The 23,184-nt window shown below is 30.8% G+C and overlaps 2 protein-coding genes across 5 annotated transcripts in view; one reads left to right on the forward strand and one right to left on the reverse strand.

The window, feature by feature from the left end:
• Positions 1-19,714, reverse strand: part of LOC148614870 (spermatogenesis-associated serine-rich protein 1-like) — a 41,273-nt gene extending 21,559 nt beyond the window's left edge. Inside the window, exon 1 of one of the 3 annotated variants that reach the window (XM_088589350.1) lies at positions 19,414-19,714. In XM_088589350.1, coding sequence (XP_088445476.1) covers positions 19,414-19,465 — 52 coding nt within the window. In that variant the 5' untranslated portion in view covers positions 19,466-19,714. Of the gene's footprint in view, positions 1-3,008; positions 3,156-19,413 lie in introns of those variants that run through there. The other 2 variants (XM_088589346.1, XM_088589349.1) reach the window with 2 other exon arrangements.
• LOC148614873 (PHD finger protein 24-like) lies at positions 1,501-17,011 on the forward strand. 2 transcript variants are annotated; one of them, XM_088589342.1, is made up of 7 exons: positions 1,501-2,069; positions 13,083-13,268; positions 13,557-13,635; positions 14,339-14,538; positions 15,527-15,741; positions 16,051-16,146; positions 16,490-17,011. In XM_088589342.1, the coding sequence occupies exons 1-7, from the start codon at positions 1,743-1,745 to the stop codon at positions 16,644-16,646; spliced, it is 1,260 nt and encodes a 419-aa protein (XP_088445468.1). In that variant the 5' UTR covers positions 1,501-1,742; the 3' UTR covers positions 16,647-17,011. The 2 variants fall into 2 exon arrangements, with proteins under 2 accessions (XP_088445468.1, XP_088445469.1); XM_088589343.1 differs by having other exon boundaries at positions 1,503-2,069; positions 15,527-15,690.
• Positions 19,715-23,184: the final 3,470 nt, after the last annotated feature.

The following is a 23,184-nucleotide window of genomic DNA, read 5'->3' on the forward strand; positions in this document are numbered from 1 at the left end:
AACAAATACCAGTTAAAGAGAATACGAAAACTCAAAGATAAAACGAAAACCAGGAAGCCATTATGTTTACATAATTTTTAGAGAGCATGAACAGTTGCACCAGTATATAGTAATATAAAGTCATCAAGTATGTTATTGATTGACCAATATAATGACGAAAATAACATGTCAGCCGTGCATTGTTTTTCTTTATTTTTGCATTCGTGTATTTTCGAGCCATACACTCTTTTATCATGTACACTTATCGTCTAAACAAGAAACTAAGAGAAGTTTTCGGTCTAATATTATTGATTGTTTGTTCATATCTGTTTTTTTCAAGTAGAATACGTTTTAAAATAAAGGAGACCAAGTTTGTTAAATAATTGCATAAGAAAAGAATCTAGCTAACTTAAGTTAACAAATAATAATAGAAATGAAATATAAAGTACACAAAAAAAATCTTGAGAGTATCAACAACGTTTGAAGTTAAAACATAATTCCTAACTATCGATGCCATTAGATTCGGGAGCTGTTCCGTAATATTAAACCAAGATTTGCATATCGTGGATAAAATAAGCTTTAAAACTGTGTCAATACTAGCAGAAATCAGATTCACCAATAATGACATGCGCGAAATATACACAGTTGTGGCAATATGTCACAGTACCATCGATATCATATAGGCTATAGATATTACTGACATAGTCCATTCAGGTACGGACATGTGTCATTGAAAAAGAGCAAGTGTGGCCATCTGCGAAATGTAATTCAATTGTATGGTGGGTAGGGTTTGAATTATAACTATAATCTAAATATCTCTAAAACTTTTTATTCCAAATAATTGGTTCCTTTTTCCACAACGATCTTCTACAGGTTTGTGTGTTAAAGTACCAAACGCATGCGTAAAAGTAAAGTAATAACCAAAGTGCTCTTTTTCAATACATTTTCAAGACATGTAATTTTGTAGCTGAATGATTGCAGAGTTTACAACCGTAAACAATGAAACTAAACACATACATTTGTATTTTGAGGTAGCGAAAAATACAGTGTCGATATGAATTTTCGATAAAGCAAATTAAGCGAACTGATTTTGATTTCTATTGTCTCTCTGTTGACTGCGGTGTTAAGAAAAGTAGCGCGTTGTCAAAGTACGTTTACCAATGTATTCAATTTAATGTAGCTTTTTCTTCTAAAATGACGACTCATCTAGAGATTTGCGTGGGGATAAAATGCAGAGTGCAATGTGTCAGTATTATATAAGGTCATAATTTATTTCTGTTGTAAGCGCGAACCACGACTTTGTTTGGGAGCAAGATTTAGCCGAAATGGAGCTACAAGTTGACTGTTTGACTTCGGTCTACTATAAACACTGCATTTTGATAAAGAGGAATTCTATCACTTTAATCACGGAAACATTTAAATGTTCTATCAAATTTATTTTCAATGAATGTTTGAATAAGTATTTAATACAATTTAACAACCAAAATGAGATTATATTGCCACATTTGAGATAGATGAATAAATACGAGTGAACTAGGCTGAATACAAAGACCTCTTCACAGCGATCTTATGACTTAACAGGATAATTGTACGAGTTAAAGTTACTACCGTGACGGCTTTGTGCAATGTATTGATCCACTGTTGTCATATTACTACTGTGAAAACGACCAAGTCCACAGTTTCAATTTTACCGGAAGATTATGTAGGAGGAGCTTCTTAAAACCAAGCGTGCGACACAAATCACGTGTATCAGGGTACATATTATGGGTACGGGAGTATCACGGGAGGATGAGGCCAAACAAACAAATATTCGACTTAAAGTTCAGGCTGTGTCTGCCTTTGAATCAGCAGGGAGAAAACACAGAGAAAAGAAAAAGACACAATTAGACAAACGAAAAGGAAAACACAATGGAAATAGTGAGGAAACTGTGAAACAGTCAGGATGGCATCGTGCTAGAGAGAGTATATCTAAAGTTCGTGCCAAAGATAGTGCTCTGAGATTAAGTGATTTCAACAAAGTGAACAGAAAAACTCAGTTAGACGAAGATGATATCAGACCAGTTGATATTCCATATCAAAGTACCGTCAAGGTATGTTGGCCTTGTTTATGTTTGTTAATATGTACTTTGAGCTTTATTTCGGTGAAAGAATACTCTACTTCAAAAAATTCTTGTTCGATTGTTACATGAAATAATGTGGTAAAATGTGAGAAAAGTTTAAATTTAAATGTTGTCTTTTAAGTACACAATACAGCTATGTAAGTCAATGTTTATAATTATATAAGGCAAAATGTATCTTTTTTAAATTAAAAAAACATTCTACCTTATTCGGTTCATTAACTATAAAACTATTTGTAGTAGTTAAATGTTTCAGTACAACTAATAGGCTGGTATCTGAACATTCACATCCAATAATTATAAGAAGATTTATAAAATTTCACTAGTGTGATAGAAGTTCGAATTTATACTGTGGGGTGTACTCGGCAGATTGAAACGACAATAACAATAAACAAAATCTTATATGTGTCATTGATAACTAGAACAAAATAGACAATGGCGTTAAATGTAGCTTTATTAGAGACGTATCAAGGTTTTAAAAAGAGGAGATTCAAAACTGGGATTTATTATAGGGGGTCTAGACCATCTTTGCTCATTTTTGTTTCAATATTCCACAAAATTAACAAACTTTTCCACCAAACAGGGAGGAACACTAATTACTGTAGTTCGATGAGTCCCCTATGCTTGAAATTATAGAATTATTTAATCCAATATTCCTGTATATTCCTGGTCTGTGGGTTCAATAGTAAAATAGCATGTTTTACCATAATTATGTTAACACCTATGAAATCTATTCCTGTTTCAGTTTTATTAGAACGATAACAATCTTTCCCATGGATTAGATAGCATGCTCCCGGCCATGGCATCTTGGTACGGTCAAGAACAATACAGGAAAAGACCCTTCAAAAATCTAAAAAATGCACTGATTGATAAAACATGGGATTTTAAACACCAGCTTGACAAAATAGTTACTTTTCATAAGTAGAACCATCTCAACTTCCCTCTCGAAACTGTCATGCCGGAAAACATGTAACGCTCGGTCATATCCTTTAACGATAGACAGAAAATATTAAGTGTTTCACACTTCCTTGTCCATGCTTGTTTCTTTTCAAATTTACAATTAAGTACGTTATTTATAAACATGATGTTTTTCATTGAAATACAGCTATCTATAAACTTAGGGAAAGAAATGTGTGATGGTTGCAGATTTGTTCAGTGACGGAGTTTATCAAAGAGAATATATGTACTCTAAGTTTTCAACCAAGGGCGAAAACACTTTAAATGTGACATAAACACGTTTAAATTAATGATTAAAACCGGTAAAGAATTATCATTTTGGTTGGAGTACATAGTGATAGGGGTGTCCATCATTCCGTCCGTCCTTCTTCCTTCCGTGTTACGCCTTCTACGCTGCTAAATGGAATTTAACGAAACTTTAACTGAGTAATTATTATTTTTCCCTAATAAAACATACCTTATTTCATTGACACGAATATGAATTTGTAACACCTGTTTCCAGTGAAATTTGCCTATTTTGTATTCGGGACACTACTTAAAACATAGATATCGACGAAGTCAAAGACACAACAACAAAACAAATATTATTAACCAATACTAAAACCAGTTTATAAATAGATGATTTATATCAAAACTATTCACTGACCGAAATTTAACAAATACAGTTTACAGCAGATGTTGTCATCCGTATAAAAATTAATATGCAAACATAATAAATCCCGGCACGAGAATGAGTTATTTGTATATATACTTCCTTGAATTCTAATTTAAAGAAGCAAAATAGCTTGTTTTATATAAAATAAGACATGCATCAGAAAGTCGGCGATTTATAACGATATGCATATCATAGGGAAACAATAATCAAATGCGTTGTGACATGAATAAGCTGATAACATACTCTTTATGAGACAATATATACATTTTAAAAGATTCTTGATAAAATGTAAATCTTCTGTCAAAATCAGAATAAAAGTTTTGATATTAGTATCAAATTGCACTTACATGCTTACATTGTATACTGACAGATTTTCATAGTGATAATTGTTTTGTGTTATTTCTGAAATATTGATGACACCTACTCGTATACTAACATTATACTTCTGCGTAAATAACAAAGAAACAGTGTTATTGATTATAGTAATCTCAACCATAAAGTACATATACGTTTTCATCAGCTGACAAGAAAATAAAAACACTTGAATGATTCACGCGTAGCCATCTTAAATCTGAATCTCATAATTAATCCAATGAAACCATACTTTTCATAACAAAGCTATCAATTCTCAATATTCTCGGATTGTTACAAGGTTTAAATTAGTAATACAAGAGACATCTTAATATGTTATCAATACTACTTAGACCAGAACTATTTGTATCAATGGGACATAGATGATAAAACGTTATTAAAACGGTGTCCAACTGGGAGGTTCGATAATAATTCAAGTGCATTTTACCAACCATTCAGCATGGTAGATTAGTATTACCGATTTTAGTGATTTTGTCGACGTAAATCAATCTAAGAAAAAAAGGAGAAGAAAACCATGGTTAAAATATTCAAGACAGAATAATAAACAATTGTTCAAGCAAGTATATAGTTCCTGAAAGAAAACGAAAATCAAATCACTACAAAAAAAATAATAATAAATAAATAAAAAGAAGAAAGAAAGAGTAGTTCATTTGCATATGTAAATTAAGTTTTAGATGCATTGGTTACAGCCAGTATTCTTTGCATTTGTAGGAAGTTTTAGATGCATTGGTTACAGTCAGAATCCATTGCATCTGCAGTATGTTTTAGATGCATTGGTTACAGTCAGTATTCTTAGCATCTGCAGTATATTTTAGATTCATTGATTACAGTCTGTATTCTTTCCATATGTAACTTAAGTTTTAGATGCATTGGTTACAGTCAGTATTCTTTGCATATGTAACTTAAGTTTTAGATTCATTAGTTACAGTCAGTATTCTTAGCATCTGCAGTATATTTTAGATTCATTGATTACAGTCTGTATTCTTTGCATATGTAACTTAAGTTTTAGATGCATTGGTTACAGTCAGTATTCTTTGCATATGTAACATAAGTTTTAGATTCATTAGTTACAGTCAGTATTCTTAGCATCTGCAGTATATTTTAGATTTATTGATTACAGTCTGTATTCTTTCCATATGTAACTTAAGTTTTAGATGCATTGGTTACAGTCAGTATTCTTTGCATATGTAACTTAAGTTTTAGATTCATTAGTTACAGTCAGTATTCTTTGCATATGTAGTAAGTTTTGGATGCATTGGTTACAGTCAGTATTCGTAGCATCTGCAGTATATTTTAGATTCATTGGTTACAGTCAGTATTCTTTGCATATGTAGTAAGTTTTAGGTGCATTGGGTACAGTCAGCATCCATTGCATCTGCAGTATGTTTTAGATGCATTTGTTACAGTCAGTATTTTTAGCATCTGCAGTATATTTTAGATTCATTGATTACAGTCAGTATTCTTTGCATATGTAGTAAGTTTTAAATGCATTGGTTACAGTCAGGATCCATTGCAACTGCAGTATGTTTTAGATGCATTGGTTACAGTCAGTATTCTTTGCATATGTAACTTAAGTTTTAGATTCATTGGTTACAGTCTGTATTCTTTGCATATGTAACTTAAGTATTAGAAGCATTGGTTACAGTCAGTACTCTTTGCATTTGTAGTATGTTGTAGATGCATTGGTTACAGTCTGCAACCATTGTATCTGCATGTATGTTTGCAGAAATCTGATCATCCAAATCATTGCTCGTTCGATGTTTTGCGGAAGAATAAAACAAGTTCGAAAGAAACTCAAGCTGTACGATTCAGTTAGTTATTTACTTTTGTATGATCAGCGCGGCAGTATTTGTGTGTGTGTTTTTTAAATGCCATTTAAGTTGACAAGACTAAAAGAGCAGGAAATATTCAAATGAACCGGTGTTTTTTAAAAGGATTAATCAAACAAAGAAACAAAATAAATAAATAAATAAATTACAAATTCAATGTATGTTTTCCCGCATTGTGTTTTTGGGCTCTTGCTTTATTTCATTAGGTTTGAATCATTCTAAATTTCTGGGATTTTATACCGGTATGTTGCTTTTGCAACATCAAATCTTTGTAAATACAATCATCTTTTTCACAACTCTTTCAATTAGTGTATCACTCCGCTCATCTGAGAATCTCATCCAGATCACTTTCTGGTAATGTTGATACATAGCGTGACATCTGAGTATTATTTAGCAAACGGTATAACACATATCATAAGTTATTATAGTATAGTATTTTTGCAATAGAAAACTCGGAGCTCTGTTTTGATAATTACCTGTAATCAGACACGCAGTTAAAAATTTAAAAGTATAATTAAACTTGAAGATCTTCGGATCACACTTTCCGTAAATGCAAATAGTCAATACTGATGCACAAAACAATTTTGGCACACTAAAAAAATCTAGTATTAAAAAGTTAATGTCGATGATATGGACAAATTTTGTTCACAGCACATCGGGAAAACTAGAAAAAAGAAGATGAAGTTTTAAAAGTAAACTATGAAATTGGAATAAAATATAGCAGTGTCGTAGACCATATTGTAAACACCACAAAACAAAACAAGTACACTTAGTAAATCGACCAGCACGAAGTCCATATTAACTTCCATATCACTTTCTGAAACTATGTAGGAAAAATACAGACAAAACAGGTTAATTAGGCGGTATCATTTGCTGTATCAGACGTACATATTTAATGGTCAAAAGTCACTCAAGAATTACAGTTGTATAGATCAGAGTAGTGAGTGCATGATTTTTTTTTATAATAACAGTATAGAAAATTATTTCGCTTCCAGGCAAATAAATACAGTTTACGCTCTTTTTTAAAATTATCATGTAGAGGTTATAACAATGTCATCTTAAAATTACATCCTGCCAAACGTATACTTCTGATTATAAAGTATTTAAAAGCATTTAAAAAATAGAAAATATTTAAACAGATTGAAATGTTTTGTGTTTGTACCAGTCGATAACCGCGACACTTACACAAATATAAAGTAAGGTGTAAATTACTTAAATTATACAAAAATATGTTCACGTCAAAATAAGTAAACCGGTTTTTGTGAATATTTTTATGATTGGTTGTGTTTGTTTCTGTGATAAAGCAAGTGTCAAATGAATAGAAACTTCGTTCAACATTTTAAGCCAAATTTAAAGTTCATTAAAGAAACAGTATAATTTGACTTTGGTCAGATAAGATGATAAGTTTATATTGCACCCGATATACCCGTTTGTAGAATGACAATGTTTTAATATTGAAATTTTTACACAACTGCCTCAATTTAAAAAAAAATTCTATTAAATTCTTGATAAAATTAGTCCTTTGAATCTTTAGCATGTACGAAACACTTTCTGTTTTCTTCGTTGTATAAAATGTTAGACCAATCTACATTCTTTCTGCACGATTATTGTATCATTGAAAAATGAAATGTAGTAAGTACTGATTGTATTACAGATAACATTGTTTTGTTCATAAGCATATTTTGTTAAAGGGAATAGGAACCCCAAAACACATTTTACTCTAATTTAATAGTAGCTATGTAAACATGCACAAAAATGCGTTTCTTTAATTTCAAGGCCTCACTAATTAGCCTTAATTAACTGATAAACACTAACACAGGAGGCTGACATTTTTTCCCAGCCTGCATCATGGTTATGACGAATCTGTGGCACTAATCTGCTCAAGTAATACTTTATCTTATCATATCGTCACACAAGAAACAAAATGTGTGCGAAGTAGAAAATATAATTCAAAACAATTGTATAATAAAAAATATCAAAACTTGAAATTGTTTTTTTTTAAATCAACATTAGGTGTAAAAAAAAATTAAAACTGAGAATTGAAAACAGTGTTTAAAAATTCAATATCATAATTTGAGACAGCACAGCAGATCATCAGACAAAAATTAGATGTAAATAATATTACACTTTTATAGTATGTTTATGACAAAAACAAAAATTAGAAAAAAAGAAGATAAATAATAAAAGAGTTTAACTTTCTCTTTGTTTGCATTGCATGAAATTTCAAATTCAAGAATGTTAACTACTTTAATTTGTAAAAAAAAGTCTTTCAGTTTTTTTTAAATAACTTTTGGTTTTGTTTTCAATTCAATTGAATGGCCTCTAAAATTAAGAGAAACAAAAATATATATGTTTTGCATGATTGAGTAATGTATAGAAAAAATATAATACATCAGCGGTGTCAATGACTTAAATTAAAAAAAAAATACATGTCCTTTTTGTTCCATTATTATCTTGTGTATATTCCATTCCAGAAATGTAAACTTCACTCACAAGTAAAAGAAATGTTCACAACCACTTCCATGATCTTCTACTTATGACAAACTGTACATTCTTCACAGTTCTAGGGTTGTTTACTTAACAATACGTCAGATTAAGTGCCACATTTATAATATAATTAGTGCTGCCATCTGGTAATTTGGCAGTAAGGGAGATTATCTTATAGCAAAGATGGCTGCTCCCCTCTGTAACCATAGATTTAGAGCAGTTATCCTCTCTAATTAAGTAATTAAGTACAATATAGGAAAATGAACTTCAGATTCTTCTTGTATTATGTAAAGACTACCAATGTACCCCACATGTTGAAAAGGGTTCCTATTCCCTTTAACTGTTGCATCTGTTAGAAGTGTCAAGTATACAAGAAGAGTAGTTGACTTCCGTTTGGTAAAATACACCAGTACATTAACTGTAATTAGAGTTGTAAACTAATAAGAGAATGTGCAATATAAAAGTAAATCTTAAAATGTAAAATAGTACTCCAGGTAAGAATCATTCAAAATGTGATTCATGGTTGGAAAGACTACATATTTTTTGGTGAGTTTTTATATAACCCCTGTTCATAAGAGATATAAATTATATAGAACGTGCTGTAGAATTCAACATTAATGGAGATAACTCTGTAAAAGACACTAAAACACAATACCAACCGTTGAATTTTCAATGTGAATTATTTCTTAAGAGCAGATCTAGGCTGATTGGAATGAATAATTATACATTTCATCATACAGACCTATAAAGCAACAAAAATAAAAATATGTAAACTTTTCTTTGGGTGTATCACAAATTAAGAATTCGCATGATTCTTACAAAGACTGATACTTAATAACTACTTGTAATTATAATTGTAAAGAAGTGTTTTAATGGATAATATCAATAATTGATATCACAAAAATAACCAAAAAAAAAAAACACATCTAAGAACTCAAATCTTTGTAGGAATCAGGTAAAATGTAGAAAAAAATCTGAAACATACATGTCAAAAACCCACACATTCGACAATATTCTTTACCCTTGGAAGTTTCTCTATTTAACATATGACCACTATTTGATCTCTTTTTCATTTTATATGTTTGAAAACTTTTCATTAGAAAGTTAGAAAATTGTTGTTTATGACAGAGTTATCTGCCCCTGAACGTTCAGAAAAGGCTGTCATAAGTAATAATTATTCATTCGGAGCAAAATTTAAAATTGTTAGTACATAATTGAATTGAATTTTAACTGCCTTTAAGAGTAATAGCTTTATATCATCAACCAGAAAAATGGCCAATGGAGAGTAAGTCACCTTTTATGTCAGAAACAATATTAAAGTAAAAGAAATATCTTTCACTATGTGTTAACTAGGCCGGATACAAAATTGTATCTGATAGTACACATGAAAAATTGTAACATTTGTTTTTCTTATGTTTTTCTTAAGGTGAAAATCACTGAAAACATATGTTTAGGACTACAGAAGGAAACTCATAAAAAAACAAAACAAAACAAAACAAAAAAAAATGAGTATAAGTACCTGTTAGTAAAAAGAGTGTACATGGTTAAAAGGCTTTATGATAAATCGTATATCATACACATGTTTCCATATGGTTTTTCCGACGCAGTCGGTATAGTTTCGCTTTTCACCCGTTGACCTTAAAGACTTTTCTGTTTCAATTAGCTTTCAAAGAGCCAAGTCATTAACATGTGCGCGTCCTCCTATATATAGTTACACTAATAATACTTTGAAACGGAAACTCCTTAAAATTGACATGTGAGGCACTTGACTCAATACGCTTTTCAATTTAATTTGGAGTTTGTTGATAGGGGAGACGTATGAATGATTTATTAGGTTGTCTTTTTAGTTAGATTAATTTAATATTTGAATTCCCTTCATTTGCTTTGCGTACACAAAAATATGGAAATAAACTATCCTAAAATTAGTTTTTCTTTTGACAAAAGAAAATCAAATGACTGTTAATAATTATCATAAAGCAATGACAAAGAGTAAGTGAATATCTTTGAAACTTTCGTATTAAATATTCACAGTAATGTCGAGATCAAACTTCGGTTTTACTTATGCATTTTAGTTTTAGAAACAAAACAAAACACGATAAACAATTTGATAAAGTTGTTTTTAGTTAAATAGCTATTAAAAAAAAACACACATTGTTCTAACTGAAGAAATTCCATAGAGAATGCTGAACCAAAATTATAAATATTGACTAAATTATGTGAAAGATAGTTACAGACTTTACAAATCTGGCCTGGTATACCAAGTAAGATTTTTTCTTATTTTACAAAAAATATAAACAAAACATATATATACTTGTTGAGAAAGTAAGGGAACTAAGAATGATATGATGTGAAATAACACCCCTCTCTTGAAAAAGAAGCTTATTTTTTGTTGGTTTTGTCGGTTGGTGCTAGTCGGTTGGTGCTAGTCGGTTTGTGTTTTCGGTTGGTGCTAGACGAATATAAAACTTCATCCTCTTTATTTGCATACTGTTTTGGAAGCATGAAAACCCAGTATTGAACAGTTGGAACAAAAAGCAAAGTGTTAATTCTGTTAATATCCGTATGATCCAATTACAGATCATGGTGTAGATGAGAAAACGATCCTATTTGAAAGAGTAAATGCAGCCCCAGAAATGGTCTTAACAAACATGGAACAATCCCGATATAAGTATTAATGGCAGATGTCAATTGGTCAAGGATCTATAAAGAATGAGGCGTTAGTACGAGTGTAGACTTATAGTTAATCAAGCTATTGCAAACACAAGCTGATGTATTTATCTTCTGGTCAGTTCCTTCCTAAAGAATCAATTGTATACAATGTTGTCACTGATGAGATTACCTCCTATGTCATTATTGAATAAATAGTTTGATTGATTGATTTATAATCATCTGTAGTATTGATGAAATGCATTGAGTGTAATAGGACAAATTAGGATCGTTAAGAAAAACGAGGACTCATGTGATGGCTTGGGATTAGAAGACAAAATTGCTGTCCTTAAATTAATTCTCCTGGATTTAACTCATTAACTAATACATTCGTCGATTTATTACTAATATATCATTAAACAAATAACGACAAAATCTTGATAAAAGAATGGTTTAATATACCGTGAGCGATATAACGATTCTAAAGACAACCGTTTCACGTCGTAAATGTTTGCCGACATTGTTCAGTCCTATGGGATTCTAGTCTCTTTGACATATTTCTCTTTACAACAGGTCATCAAAAATGAATAGTCAGATAACTAAATGATAAACCAAGTACATAAAGCACATAAATAGGAAGCAGTACGACGGATAGGTGTCAAATGCTTTTCTAGTAGTTTAATGTCTTGTCCAATATTCAGCGACCAGTGACCGAGATAGACACACTATACTCGTTGGCAAGTATTGTTTTTTTCCGATCCTTTTTTCGAGACAGAACCAAGTACCTTTATCATTAGCTATAATTCAAGCTAACATTCCCAAGAAAACTGATCCGTCGAACCTCTGCTAAGGGAATAATAGTGATGAATAATTTCCAAATTCATTTTAGCTCTGTAGTTTATGTTTTCTGTCAGTCGACGACAGAAGCAAAAGATCAATCCTTATTAGATTTAATTCCCCTGTGTACTGGAACGAATTCTTTATTGTTTGGATGATGTAATAATTTCACAAATCACGCGATGCCTTCTTTTATCTCAAAGAAAATTGTAGATTGATTTGCAATTTAAACAATACCAAGGCTTCCGTTATGATTTACTTTGGTTCATACCAGTGATGTAGTCTATGAAAAAAAATGAAAAGTAGTCGAGAAAAATGATAATATATGAGGTGCTAGAGACTACTATCAACGGTGCTGTTAGAGATATTGCTGTGTGAATACTTTATTCCGCAATGGAATGCTACATTAAAGTTTCAATCAATTTGAACTGTTAGATTAAATGAAAGATCAAAGGATAGCTTAAAGGATATAATCTAGGAGTAATTAATGACTAACACTTCAAAATCAATGTCAATAATTATACTACTACTAATAATAATAATAATAATAATAATAATAAGGATGACAATAAATACATGGAAAACTTTTGGTCATTTACATGCACATGTGACAGTGATGATTTCTTCTCTTCACAAATGTTTTGTGAATCATTTTGTTAAAAATGATTTATTATAGCTCTTCCTATATAGTAATAAAGCATATTCAATTATCTTAAATGATTTCATTTCTTGACCTCTTCTATAAATCGTTGCATATAATGACAACAAACAAACAAGGGTAATATCATTTCTAAGTACATTTGTACTTGGGTAATGCACCATTACCTTCCCTATTTGTATGGCTTGATGTATCAGTATAATGTTTTAAAGAACCATCCGTGTTATTAGTTAATACTATGAAAGTTGTTTGTTTTGTGTGGTGTTTTTTTGTCTTTACAATGCGTGAGTTGAAAGCACTTTTTAACTATAACGATAACAGTATTGTTGTATGTTTTTAAGGATTTGCTTTATTGATATCACTAGTCAGTGCAAGTAATAACAATAAAATATCACACTTTAATGACGTTATGTACTGTATGCAATCACGAACAACCATGAATAATAATAATAATAATAATAATAATAATAATAATAATAATAAACTATTTCAGTTTCTTTTGGTTTCAAATACTTATCGATGACTTAGATAATTATTTTCCCCAGGTACAACCAGAAGAACTGTGCCATGTTTGTAGCGTTTATACTGGGCGTGAAACATATCCTTGTAGAATTTGTTACAAAGTCTACCACGAGGGATGTCTGAGGAAACTTGGGCAATGTAGAGATCCAGCGTCCTCTTCCTTACTCAAAAGAGCCCTCAAACCGATTGGATGGAGCTGCCATAAATGTGTAGGTTTATTGTGGCTTAATAAATATTTGTTTTTCATTTTTCATTCTAATGAAATCTATATAATTAATTAATTAGACTTTTCTCTTAGATGTGGAAAACACTGAATTAATTTCACACATACTTGAATCAGTTGATTTCTTGTTATTAATATATAGAAATATTAAACAGTCTTTTGGATTTTGTTTTCAAAGCTAAGATCATCAGCGAATTTCTGTTGTGAGTGACATTAAGTACGGTTTGAAATCAAAATAAAAAGAATAGTATACTATAGTTGATTCCCATTACAGGACAATTTAAGCAACGTTCTTACAGAAGAAGAAATGTGTAATATGGTTTCTTTGTTTGAGAGACACGAAGTCATGCAAGGTTTATTTATTTATAATGTGTAGTAAAAAGATCAGCAATTGATAAATTATGTATAGATCTATCATCGTTTACCTCAACACAAAAGCAAAATATACCATATTTCAAATAAAATTGATAAATTAGTCACATACAGATCTTTATAATAGTCTGTTAAAAACTAATTTAAAGAACACATGTACTTATATACAAAACAGGAATATACATTTTTCCCATATTCTTAGAGCATTGACAAGAAGAGTTTTAATTCTGCACTTTTCAACTAATGATAGCAATGCACCAACTGCTGTATATGAAGAGCAAATTATTACAAATTTTATTCATAGAATTCATGTTGTTATTAGTTTGGATTATATGAAAGTTGGTTGTCATATTTTTTTCAACATCTTTGATTTGAAGTTCAAAGGAATTTGATGTTCTAAAGCAATATACTATATCGGAAACCTGTTTCACAAAGTTACAAAATGAAGCATTGAGGTCGGGAAAGTTCATTATATTTCATTTTTGTATTCAATGCTTTTCTACTCAATTTACCTAAAAGATGAATATTTGGACAAAAAAAAACCAAAAAAACAAAAAACAAAAAAAAAACAAAAAAAAAAAAAAAAAAACATGTGCAATGACATCGGTAACGATAGGATTCTTCATCTACAAAAAGTCAAGTTTCGAAACAATTTTTTTTTATCCTGAGTACATTGTATTACAGACTCAAGTATTTCACTAGAAGATTATTTAGATTATCGGCGGAGAGTTTATCACGAGAATACGAATACTGAAATGACCAAAGAAGAAATACAGGCGGAAACGATGATTTTCCATCGTGTAGATAAAGACAGTACTGGTTCAATAACCTGGTGGGAATTTATTAATTTTGAGACAATCCGTATACTGAAACAAAGACATAAAGTAAGATTATATAATATTACAATAAAATGAAATGAAAGAACAAATTCAATTGAAATATGAAGTTTAAGTTTAATTAGCAAAGAAAATTTTGTTTCAGATGATGCACATATTAAACAGGAATTAGAAATTACATTGACATTGCTTGTCAATGTTATATAGAACTAAACATTATATTACGATAATACATGTCAATGGTGGTAATCTTTTTTTTTCTCATCATTTCTGTTTTGGAAGATAGGGACGTAACGAGTGTAAGTCAATGTTAAGGATCGAACGGCAAAGAGAATACTGACTATTGATTCTTTGGAGCGTCGGTTTAAAGATTCTGTTGGTTATTGATCTGTACTTAATAGATCAGTTGCCTTATTTTATATTTTTCAAATAAATGGTAATATAGGAGTAATATCAATGTTTATTCAATGTATTTGAATATTCATAACGTCCTAGTGTTACAAATATCTATTTATGCATCTGATGCTCTTGTATTAGTTTTGTCTGGAGACGTTAAGGAGTCTTCATCATTAAGGAAGAAAGCTTTATGAATCTGTTAAAATTCATCTGACCTTACTTAAACCCAACTGATTCATCTAAGTGATATTTCAAATCAACTAGTACTATCCCAAACTACTTTAAAACAAGTTTAGACAACACATTTAAAGGGACAAAATGTAACCTCCATTTTTTCTGTTGAAAAAGTACCCGAACTGAGACACTGGTCTTTGAAGTAGCAAAAGAAAGCACACGTGCTAATGAAAAAGAAGCATTTTAACTTTTTGGGGAAAATTGTTACAGGTTTGCAAGTTCGATCTTTGGTGCTACCATTGTGTTTATACCTGTAAAAAGATAAAAGAGATGCGCGAAGAAATAAAATTGCTGTAGAATCGATGTTATTCAGCATATGAAACAAGGAGGGATTCTGGAGATGTAGATATACAGCTTACAAAATCATAATAACTTTACGTGTAGTGAAACTATTTTTCAATTGCAGAATTCACTGTTACATTTACTGCATATTAGAGAGATAGATCTTGCTAGGCGTTTGTTCAAGATATTTGACCAGAACGAATCGGGTCTTATATCAGAAAACAATGCCAGAAAAGCCTTAGCAACCTGGTACACACTGTTCCTAGAACCAGACGAAACTCTACACGGGTATGCTGTTTTTTCAACTAAATTTTGTTTTGGGGGAAGAGAGATAGAAAGGTAACCTTTTTCTAAAATGGATGCATTCATTTGTATTCCCCGATGACAAAATGTGCAACCATACTTTGCTTAGATTTAGATGTAGCTATAAAAATTGTCTTTGGGAAATCGTCATGTTATTGGTAAAATGACTTATCAAGTTTTCAGGGCTAGAAGCCTATACAGCTGACCGATATATCCTTGAGTATATTTCCGTCATTTGAAACAATAACGAACACAACACCGAAAAGGCCTGTCAAAGTAGTTAAACATTCTCATTAGAGATTCTTATACTTTCTCTAATCTAAACTAATTTTGAATATTCGACAGATTTGCAATTATGTCAAAAAATAAGCCAGAAGATGTTGCCAAAATAATAACTGAAAATTTAACTTTCACGATGGACGAGGCAGTCTGTACAGAGAGGTAAGTAGTAATGTTATGATAGTCATATCATAAGTCACCAAAGTCGTATAAATGCAATTACAGATTACCACAGTATTCCAATTTATTAATTTAAAGTATGATCAATAACTGACGTATTGTCTGGAACAAATCCTGATCTTGTTGTTCAGTTTTATTTTGCTTTTCAATCCAGAGAAATGTAAAAAAAAAATAAATGTCACAGTTGGAGAGACACGTGTTCTTCTGAACATATTTTACCTTGAAGATGACCTTTTACAGATAAATTCAGCACAACATTCACGAAAGGGGCCGTAAGAACTTGCTATTGATAAAATATTTATACTGATAATTTTTTTTTCATTAGAGTTATAACATGGAATGAATATCTATTGGAGTTGGCTATTTACATTCTTGCTGCACGATCCAACTTAAGTCCAGTTCCGGTTGAAGGTTCCGAATGGACGAAATCTGTTGTCGTCTCAACAGAAATGGATTGTGATCTTAAAAAGACCTCCTTTTAGAAGAGGTTGTACCAACTTGTGCCAGGATGATAGCGAAAGTTAGAAGTCTAAACTTCATATCATAAAAAGACAAAATTACAGTGAATAGTTTTTTTATTATCAGGAAGACTCGGAATATTATGCAATGATGTGATATGTATGCAAGTCAATTTAAAATGATTAAGATATATTGTGTTTAAAGAGAATGCGTTTTTGAAGGGGACTGGAAGTAACTATCGAAATCAATGCAATGCAAATTCAGGCTGATGATGCATTTGTACGATTTATGTACTTCGTAACACGATAAATGCAAACACTAATTTATTTTGATTATGGTATCATTGATAATATTATTAATTGTATTAATATAAAATAGAAAGTCAGTAGTCCATGCATTTTCTATTGAAAAAGCAAAGTAAAAAAGGATAAAATTGAAAATGCAAGGTAAAAAGGGTATATAAAACAAACATAAATGTATGATGGAAGATTTGATTTGGTAGGTTTTACTTCATTGGCAGTTTCTACCCCTCCCTTTCCCTTCCATGGAAGAAATATAATCAGTCGTCATAGAGCATTGCAGATTTTATAACTACTTATAGTTTTATATTTTTCTTATTTTTTGTGTTTCAATATTTTCAAGCTTTGACATACTTTTCTTTTTCGATCTATCTTATACAGAGACAATTGAAATGGTTCTAAATATATCTCCCCATTACTGAAAACAAAATGAATAAAACTGTTCTATATATGACATCCAGGTGAAAGAATCAATTTGGCTCACTCCGGGAAAAGTAATATCGTATGCTGAAAGTCTGTAGACGAAATTGAATAGATCTTTTTTGGTTGGTGTCTCAATAGATTAAGTTGATTGCTTTTGATTTATATTTTATGGTCTTATCTTGATACGTTGCTGAAAGGTCAAATTTGATAAGTGAAGAAATACTGAATGTTACTTAAATTTATTTTACTCGGATTACAATTGGCTTTTCACATATATTTCACGAAGTATTGTACAGATAATTTTTACTTCAGAGACTGCTAAATTACATCAGGCATTAGCCAGTTACTGTATCTGTCAACTAGGACTGCCTGAAAATTCCAATTTACGTATAAGTCATTCAAAGAATCATCCACATAAGATGATTACTTACGAAATACTTTCATGTTAAAGGTTCACCAAACAATTAAACAATGCTTTTTGTTTACAATATAACATATAACATCCAATACCCAACACTCAAATGTGCAAAACATTATTGAAGCTGTTAGTGTGTTATTTTAAGGTGACGTTTTGTTTGACATGTTGGCATAAAAAAAATTCTATATTTGAAAATACAATGCATCACACACTGCACGAATTTGAGACAGAAGTTGTAGTCAAACCTGAGAATGGCGCGTATTTTGACATAAATATATCCAAGCAATACTTTATTGCATAATAGCTTTAATTCGTTCTTGGTGTGTTTTCCAAGAAAACTGTGTCAAGTACGTTTCCGGTCAAGGTCACCTAATCTAATAGATCAGCATCACATTTACAATTTGTTGCAATCAACATCCATTTATTTGATATGGAATTTAAGCAAACACATTTTTTATAGCTGATTATACGGAAAATGATACTTCAGCTAAACGTCTTTCCAAATGGATCTTCAAGGGAATATGATATAATGGATACGCAAAATTCTTAATTCTTATATATGGTCGACTGATCATGGAAGACAGACAAACAACATACACATCTAGGAGAAATGAACCGACGGAAATAAAGGGTTATTGACCCGAAACAGTCCGTCGAGCTTGGAATGAGATCCGTCGTTCCGGGTATATATTTCAACTTCATCTTTTAATTGCTTAAAAAGGCAAATAACTGAAGTGCCAATGAAAATTTGGCAAAATAAAAAAAAGGAAATCCACGGGATAGACAAAAACACAAACTGACAGGCACAAACAAGATAGAAAAAAGACAAAACAAACATCAAACATCAAGTATGTGCTGTTTTGTCAAAGCAAATGTAGATTCTGAAAATGATACATTGTCAGTGAATTGGCTGGGTAGCATGATCTCCTCAGTCGGACAAAAGATTGTAATAGCAGCTAATATAGTCAGTACGTTCGTCCATTCTTATCTACAACTCTGAAACTGCTGAACGAAATTTGATGTAACTTTCACAGATTATTCATTACATGGTTCCATTGTGCAACTCCTATTTTGTTTTCCCTTTGAATGCCTTAATCACTTATGGGATCCCCTATATGGTTTCCGGGTGGGAACGCGAGGGTATCACCAAGTGAACTTTCAGTTTTCTAGTTTGATATTTTTACCGTATGCAAGTGCACTAATTCTTCGATTCCTAGAATTAAGATGCCCATGAAATACTTTCAAACAAATTAAAAAGATATAAACCAAATATGAATAAAAAACATTAATGTGAACAAAAAATTAATAAATAAATTAATAAATACAATTATTTTTTTTTAAAAATACAATAGATCATTCACATCCAATTTTTTTAACCCATTTAGCTTAATGTTTACAATTAATCAATGAGGACTAAACATATTTGCATATGACCAATTTCTCCGATTACAGCATAAACTGCAAGAACTATTTTATATAAACGATAAATATATAAAGTTTCCGAGTTCCATTATAAATTTTGTTTATTGTTAGAGGGAAAATGGAAAGAACGACAACCCCAATTACAGAAAGAAAGCACCAAGAAGCGTATCACCATAGTACTCACAGCAAACATGTCATCCTAAGACAAGTAACACATTAAATACTTACGAAAGAATTCAGTAGTGGCACTTTTACTCCTTGTAAGCACCAATGATGTCATCGTGTTACACGTTAGTATATTATCGCTCTACAGTGTAATATTGCATCTCCCCAGTGTAACGGATACAAATAATGATCATTATTATAATAAATAAAATAAGTTAATTTTCTTTATGATATATACTATTAAGCTGCTGGCACAAACAATAAAATCGGCACATACATTCCAATCTTGAAAAAATAAACATAAACCATTACATGTTTGTAAGAACAATTTTAAGCTTTTGTTAAATGGTATCTAGTATTCTTAATGTGTAAAGCTATTTGTAAAGCGTGATACCCTATTATGTTTGATATCATTATATCAAAGGCCATGAAACATAATTTAAATTTACCTTAGGCTTAACCTGTTCTTTGTTTTCCGAAAGATCCTTGTAACATTTATAACTGAAAATTATTACTAGTCCAAAACAAATGCATCGTTCTTTAAACTTCTTTGTTATATGTTTGAACATTACTTACCGAAAATGTGAACACATAATGTCTTTTACACATCATTAAGCTGAATTTGATTTCTTATTTCGATACTTTGGTTTTGAGTATTCCTTACAAACAAGTTATTTTTTATCTTAAACTTTCTAAGTATTGGTACTGATTAGAGGCCGCTCCTTGGAAAACCTGTACAGCATACCGAAATTTGCATTATCTATTTGATCGGTATTTTCAGGCTCAGCAGGTTTCAATCCTGACTAAGACATAATTGTTTTTACATTGATACAAAAACGATACAAAAATTAAAGATTGTATCTATACTATCAAAATATAATTTATTTTCTTTTTCTTTTTCTTTATTTTATTTTTTTTTTAATAATTTTAAATGTATATCGACAGTACATGGTGTTGTTAGTGGACATTGATTTATTCAAACTTTCAATCCTCCTAAATATTTCCTTTTTATATTAATTGTTTGCTATTTTACACAGATAAGCAACAAAAACACACTTATTTGGTAAACAAAATTTCTTCATTGTCTTTCATTTTGGTTAAAAAAAAACAAAAACAAAAACAAAAAAAATATCCAAGGATGGTCGCGAACTCATATAACACAAAATTACAATCACTTTTTTTGTCGAGAGTATTCTTAAAGTGTTTCATGTGATTGTTAAATAATTGAAATGAATGACACAAATACGAATATATGAGCAAATTAGAATATTTGTCCAGGTCTTACTAACATCGTAAAAATAGTAAGATGCCATGCGAAGAAGACATCATAAGAAAAATTCTTACAATTAATTTCTTTTCTACAATGACATAAACAAATATGTACATATAGTTGTATTGCCAAATGAATGCAAAAATGTAGTACAAATATGACAAAGCAAAAAAATAGATAAATGGATTAACGTACCTGTTCAAGAGACTCTACATGTAAAATCAGGCCAAGCTCATGATATGGGTGGCACAACATTATTGTTTTCACATTGATTTTGTTTTTGTTTCAATATAATGTTTATATCATATGTATGTAAAATAGTATAAAGATTTATTTCAGTTATCAATGAATGGCCCAGAAAATAATTTGAAAGCAACCAAATTAAAAGAGTTATCTTAATTTTCCAATAATAAATTTCACTGCTTTCTATGTAATTCAGAGCTCTTCATTCGTTAGATATAACAAAAAACCAACAGTAAACTTTGAGAAAGTATGAAATTTTTATATAAAATGGATGAAAATAATTTGCATGGTGTTTGCATGGACACTCTCTTAAAAACATTTATGTAGTCAAATCCTGGCATTGATTCGCCCAAATATCGATACAATAAAAAGGAATCAACAGTAGACAACCGTCGAAATCGATTAATTTAATCTTGATCATTCCCGAAGAGTATAGGACATGTACAGTTCCTCAATTTCTATCAAAAATGTTTGTTTAATTTCTCTTACAATATAGTATTGATAGTAAAATACTCAGAAGTCCTAGAGTAAAAAAATGGTAAACTACCCCTGATGTAATCTTTTTTCAACGGAAATTCCATCACGTGAATTGGTTACATGATTGAATTTAGTTTTCACAAGTGCTGACCGTCTTGTTGTTACAAAAAGCTGTTATGATTAATAAACCCTAAAAAATCTTAAACAAAACAAAGAAAAAAGACCACAAGAATGAGATGAGTTACACCTAAAACGCATGCAATATGGAGCAATAGAGCCATCCATTTAATGATAGATTTCCATCATTAACAATAGGAAGAACGATTGATCAATGTGCGTAACATGTTGGTCGGGATCTAACATAAACATTTAACACGCCATACACAGAAACAATGGTATTTTTAGTATAAAAGGCATCAATGAAACCAAGATTCTAGCGGAAATCAAAAGAACGCAATTTAGCGACAAAAACCAGACAGGAAAAACAGTCCTTGGTTCTCATGGTGCAGATGTTAACACCGTAACGAATTACTATAATAAGACTTTTGTGTTGATGACTTCTATCTTGTAGCAACATAACCCTGTTCCAGAAGTCTAATTGTAAGAAATCTATGGCGGTGCAAAAAGTTTGCGTGGATACGGCAAGCTCTGCCATAACGTATGAGTTGAAATATGCTGAAGGGATATTGCTACATATGAAAGGAAAGTTGACAATACGAAATGAAAAGTCATCGCGTTTGTCGTATAGTTTGGTCAGTAGCATGTGATCAGGATATATTGATCGGTTAGAAATTATTTGGTGTTTTGGATAGACATTTTAAAACTTTAATCATAAATCAACCGGTTACTTTTAAAGCTTTCATTTTCTAAAATCCAATGCAATTATCAGAATATATAGATATACGTAAATACATGCAACACAATAATGGAAACACGAATTATGTCAAATATATACGTGTCTCAGGTTGATAAAAACTTGGAATGAAATATCAAACAGGTTAGACAGAATCTCTTCTAAAACGAACATTGTTTAAAAATATATAATACGACTTTCTTCACTCTCTGATGTTATTTTCTTTTTGAATGAGTTTGGGAGTTAGTTTTACGTGATTGCTCTCATATACAAGCATGCATTGCAGTAATCTTTGAACAGTGGGTACATAACACGGGTAATGTAAAGGTCAAAGAAAGACAACTTATCGTTGTAGTTGTGGTAATTATATTAGCCACAAATTAAGAAGTGGAGGCGTCTGGGATTTGGATCCAACCTATTACATGCTTTAATACCTTCGTGCAACAATTGGGAACAAAAATGATCGAATAATAGCCTTGAGCACCATTGTTTTCTTAACCCCCTACCTTGTCTTTAATAAATAAAGTTAAGGAACACTTAGATATTGTTCGTCAATTAAAATATTCTACCAAGTTTTACAAGGAAGAATTTTGTGTTTTCAAATCTGTAATCAGTATCAACTTGTTGAGGCACTGTTCCTTTTGAAATTATGACCAAGCAATACTTGGAAAAGACGGAAGAAGGGACTGAAGTTTTGATAACAAAACATCACAACGCAAAAATGAACAATCAACATTTAAACTGGACACTTATCTTGCCAATGTATGCCAATGAACCCCAACATTTCTCTGATTAATCTTCCCGATTTCACTTATACATGTGTCTGTCAAATATAAACCTTTAAAAGAAAGAGTGTCTTCAATAAATTTGAATATAAGTTTAATGAGATAGATGGAAAACATTTAGCATTGTAACCCGCCATATTTAAAACCTGATCTATTAAATTCAACCATCAAAAGCAGACAAAATACAGTTAATAATATTGTTTCCA

This window comes from Perna viridis, chromosome 6, assembly GCF_037379345.1.
Source record: "Perna viridis isolate PV_CMFRI_1.1 ecotype Kerala chromosome 6, ASM3737934v1, whole genome shotgun sequence".
Classification (NCBI taxonomy): Eukaryota; Metazoa; Mollusca; class Bivalvia; order Mytilida; family Mytilidae; genus Perna; species Perna viridis.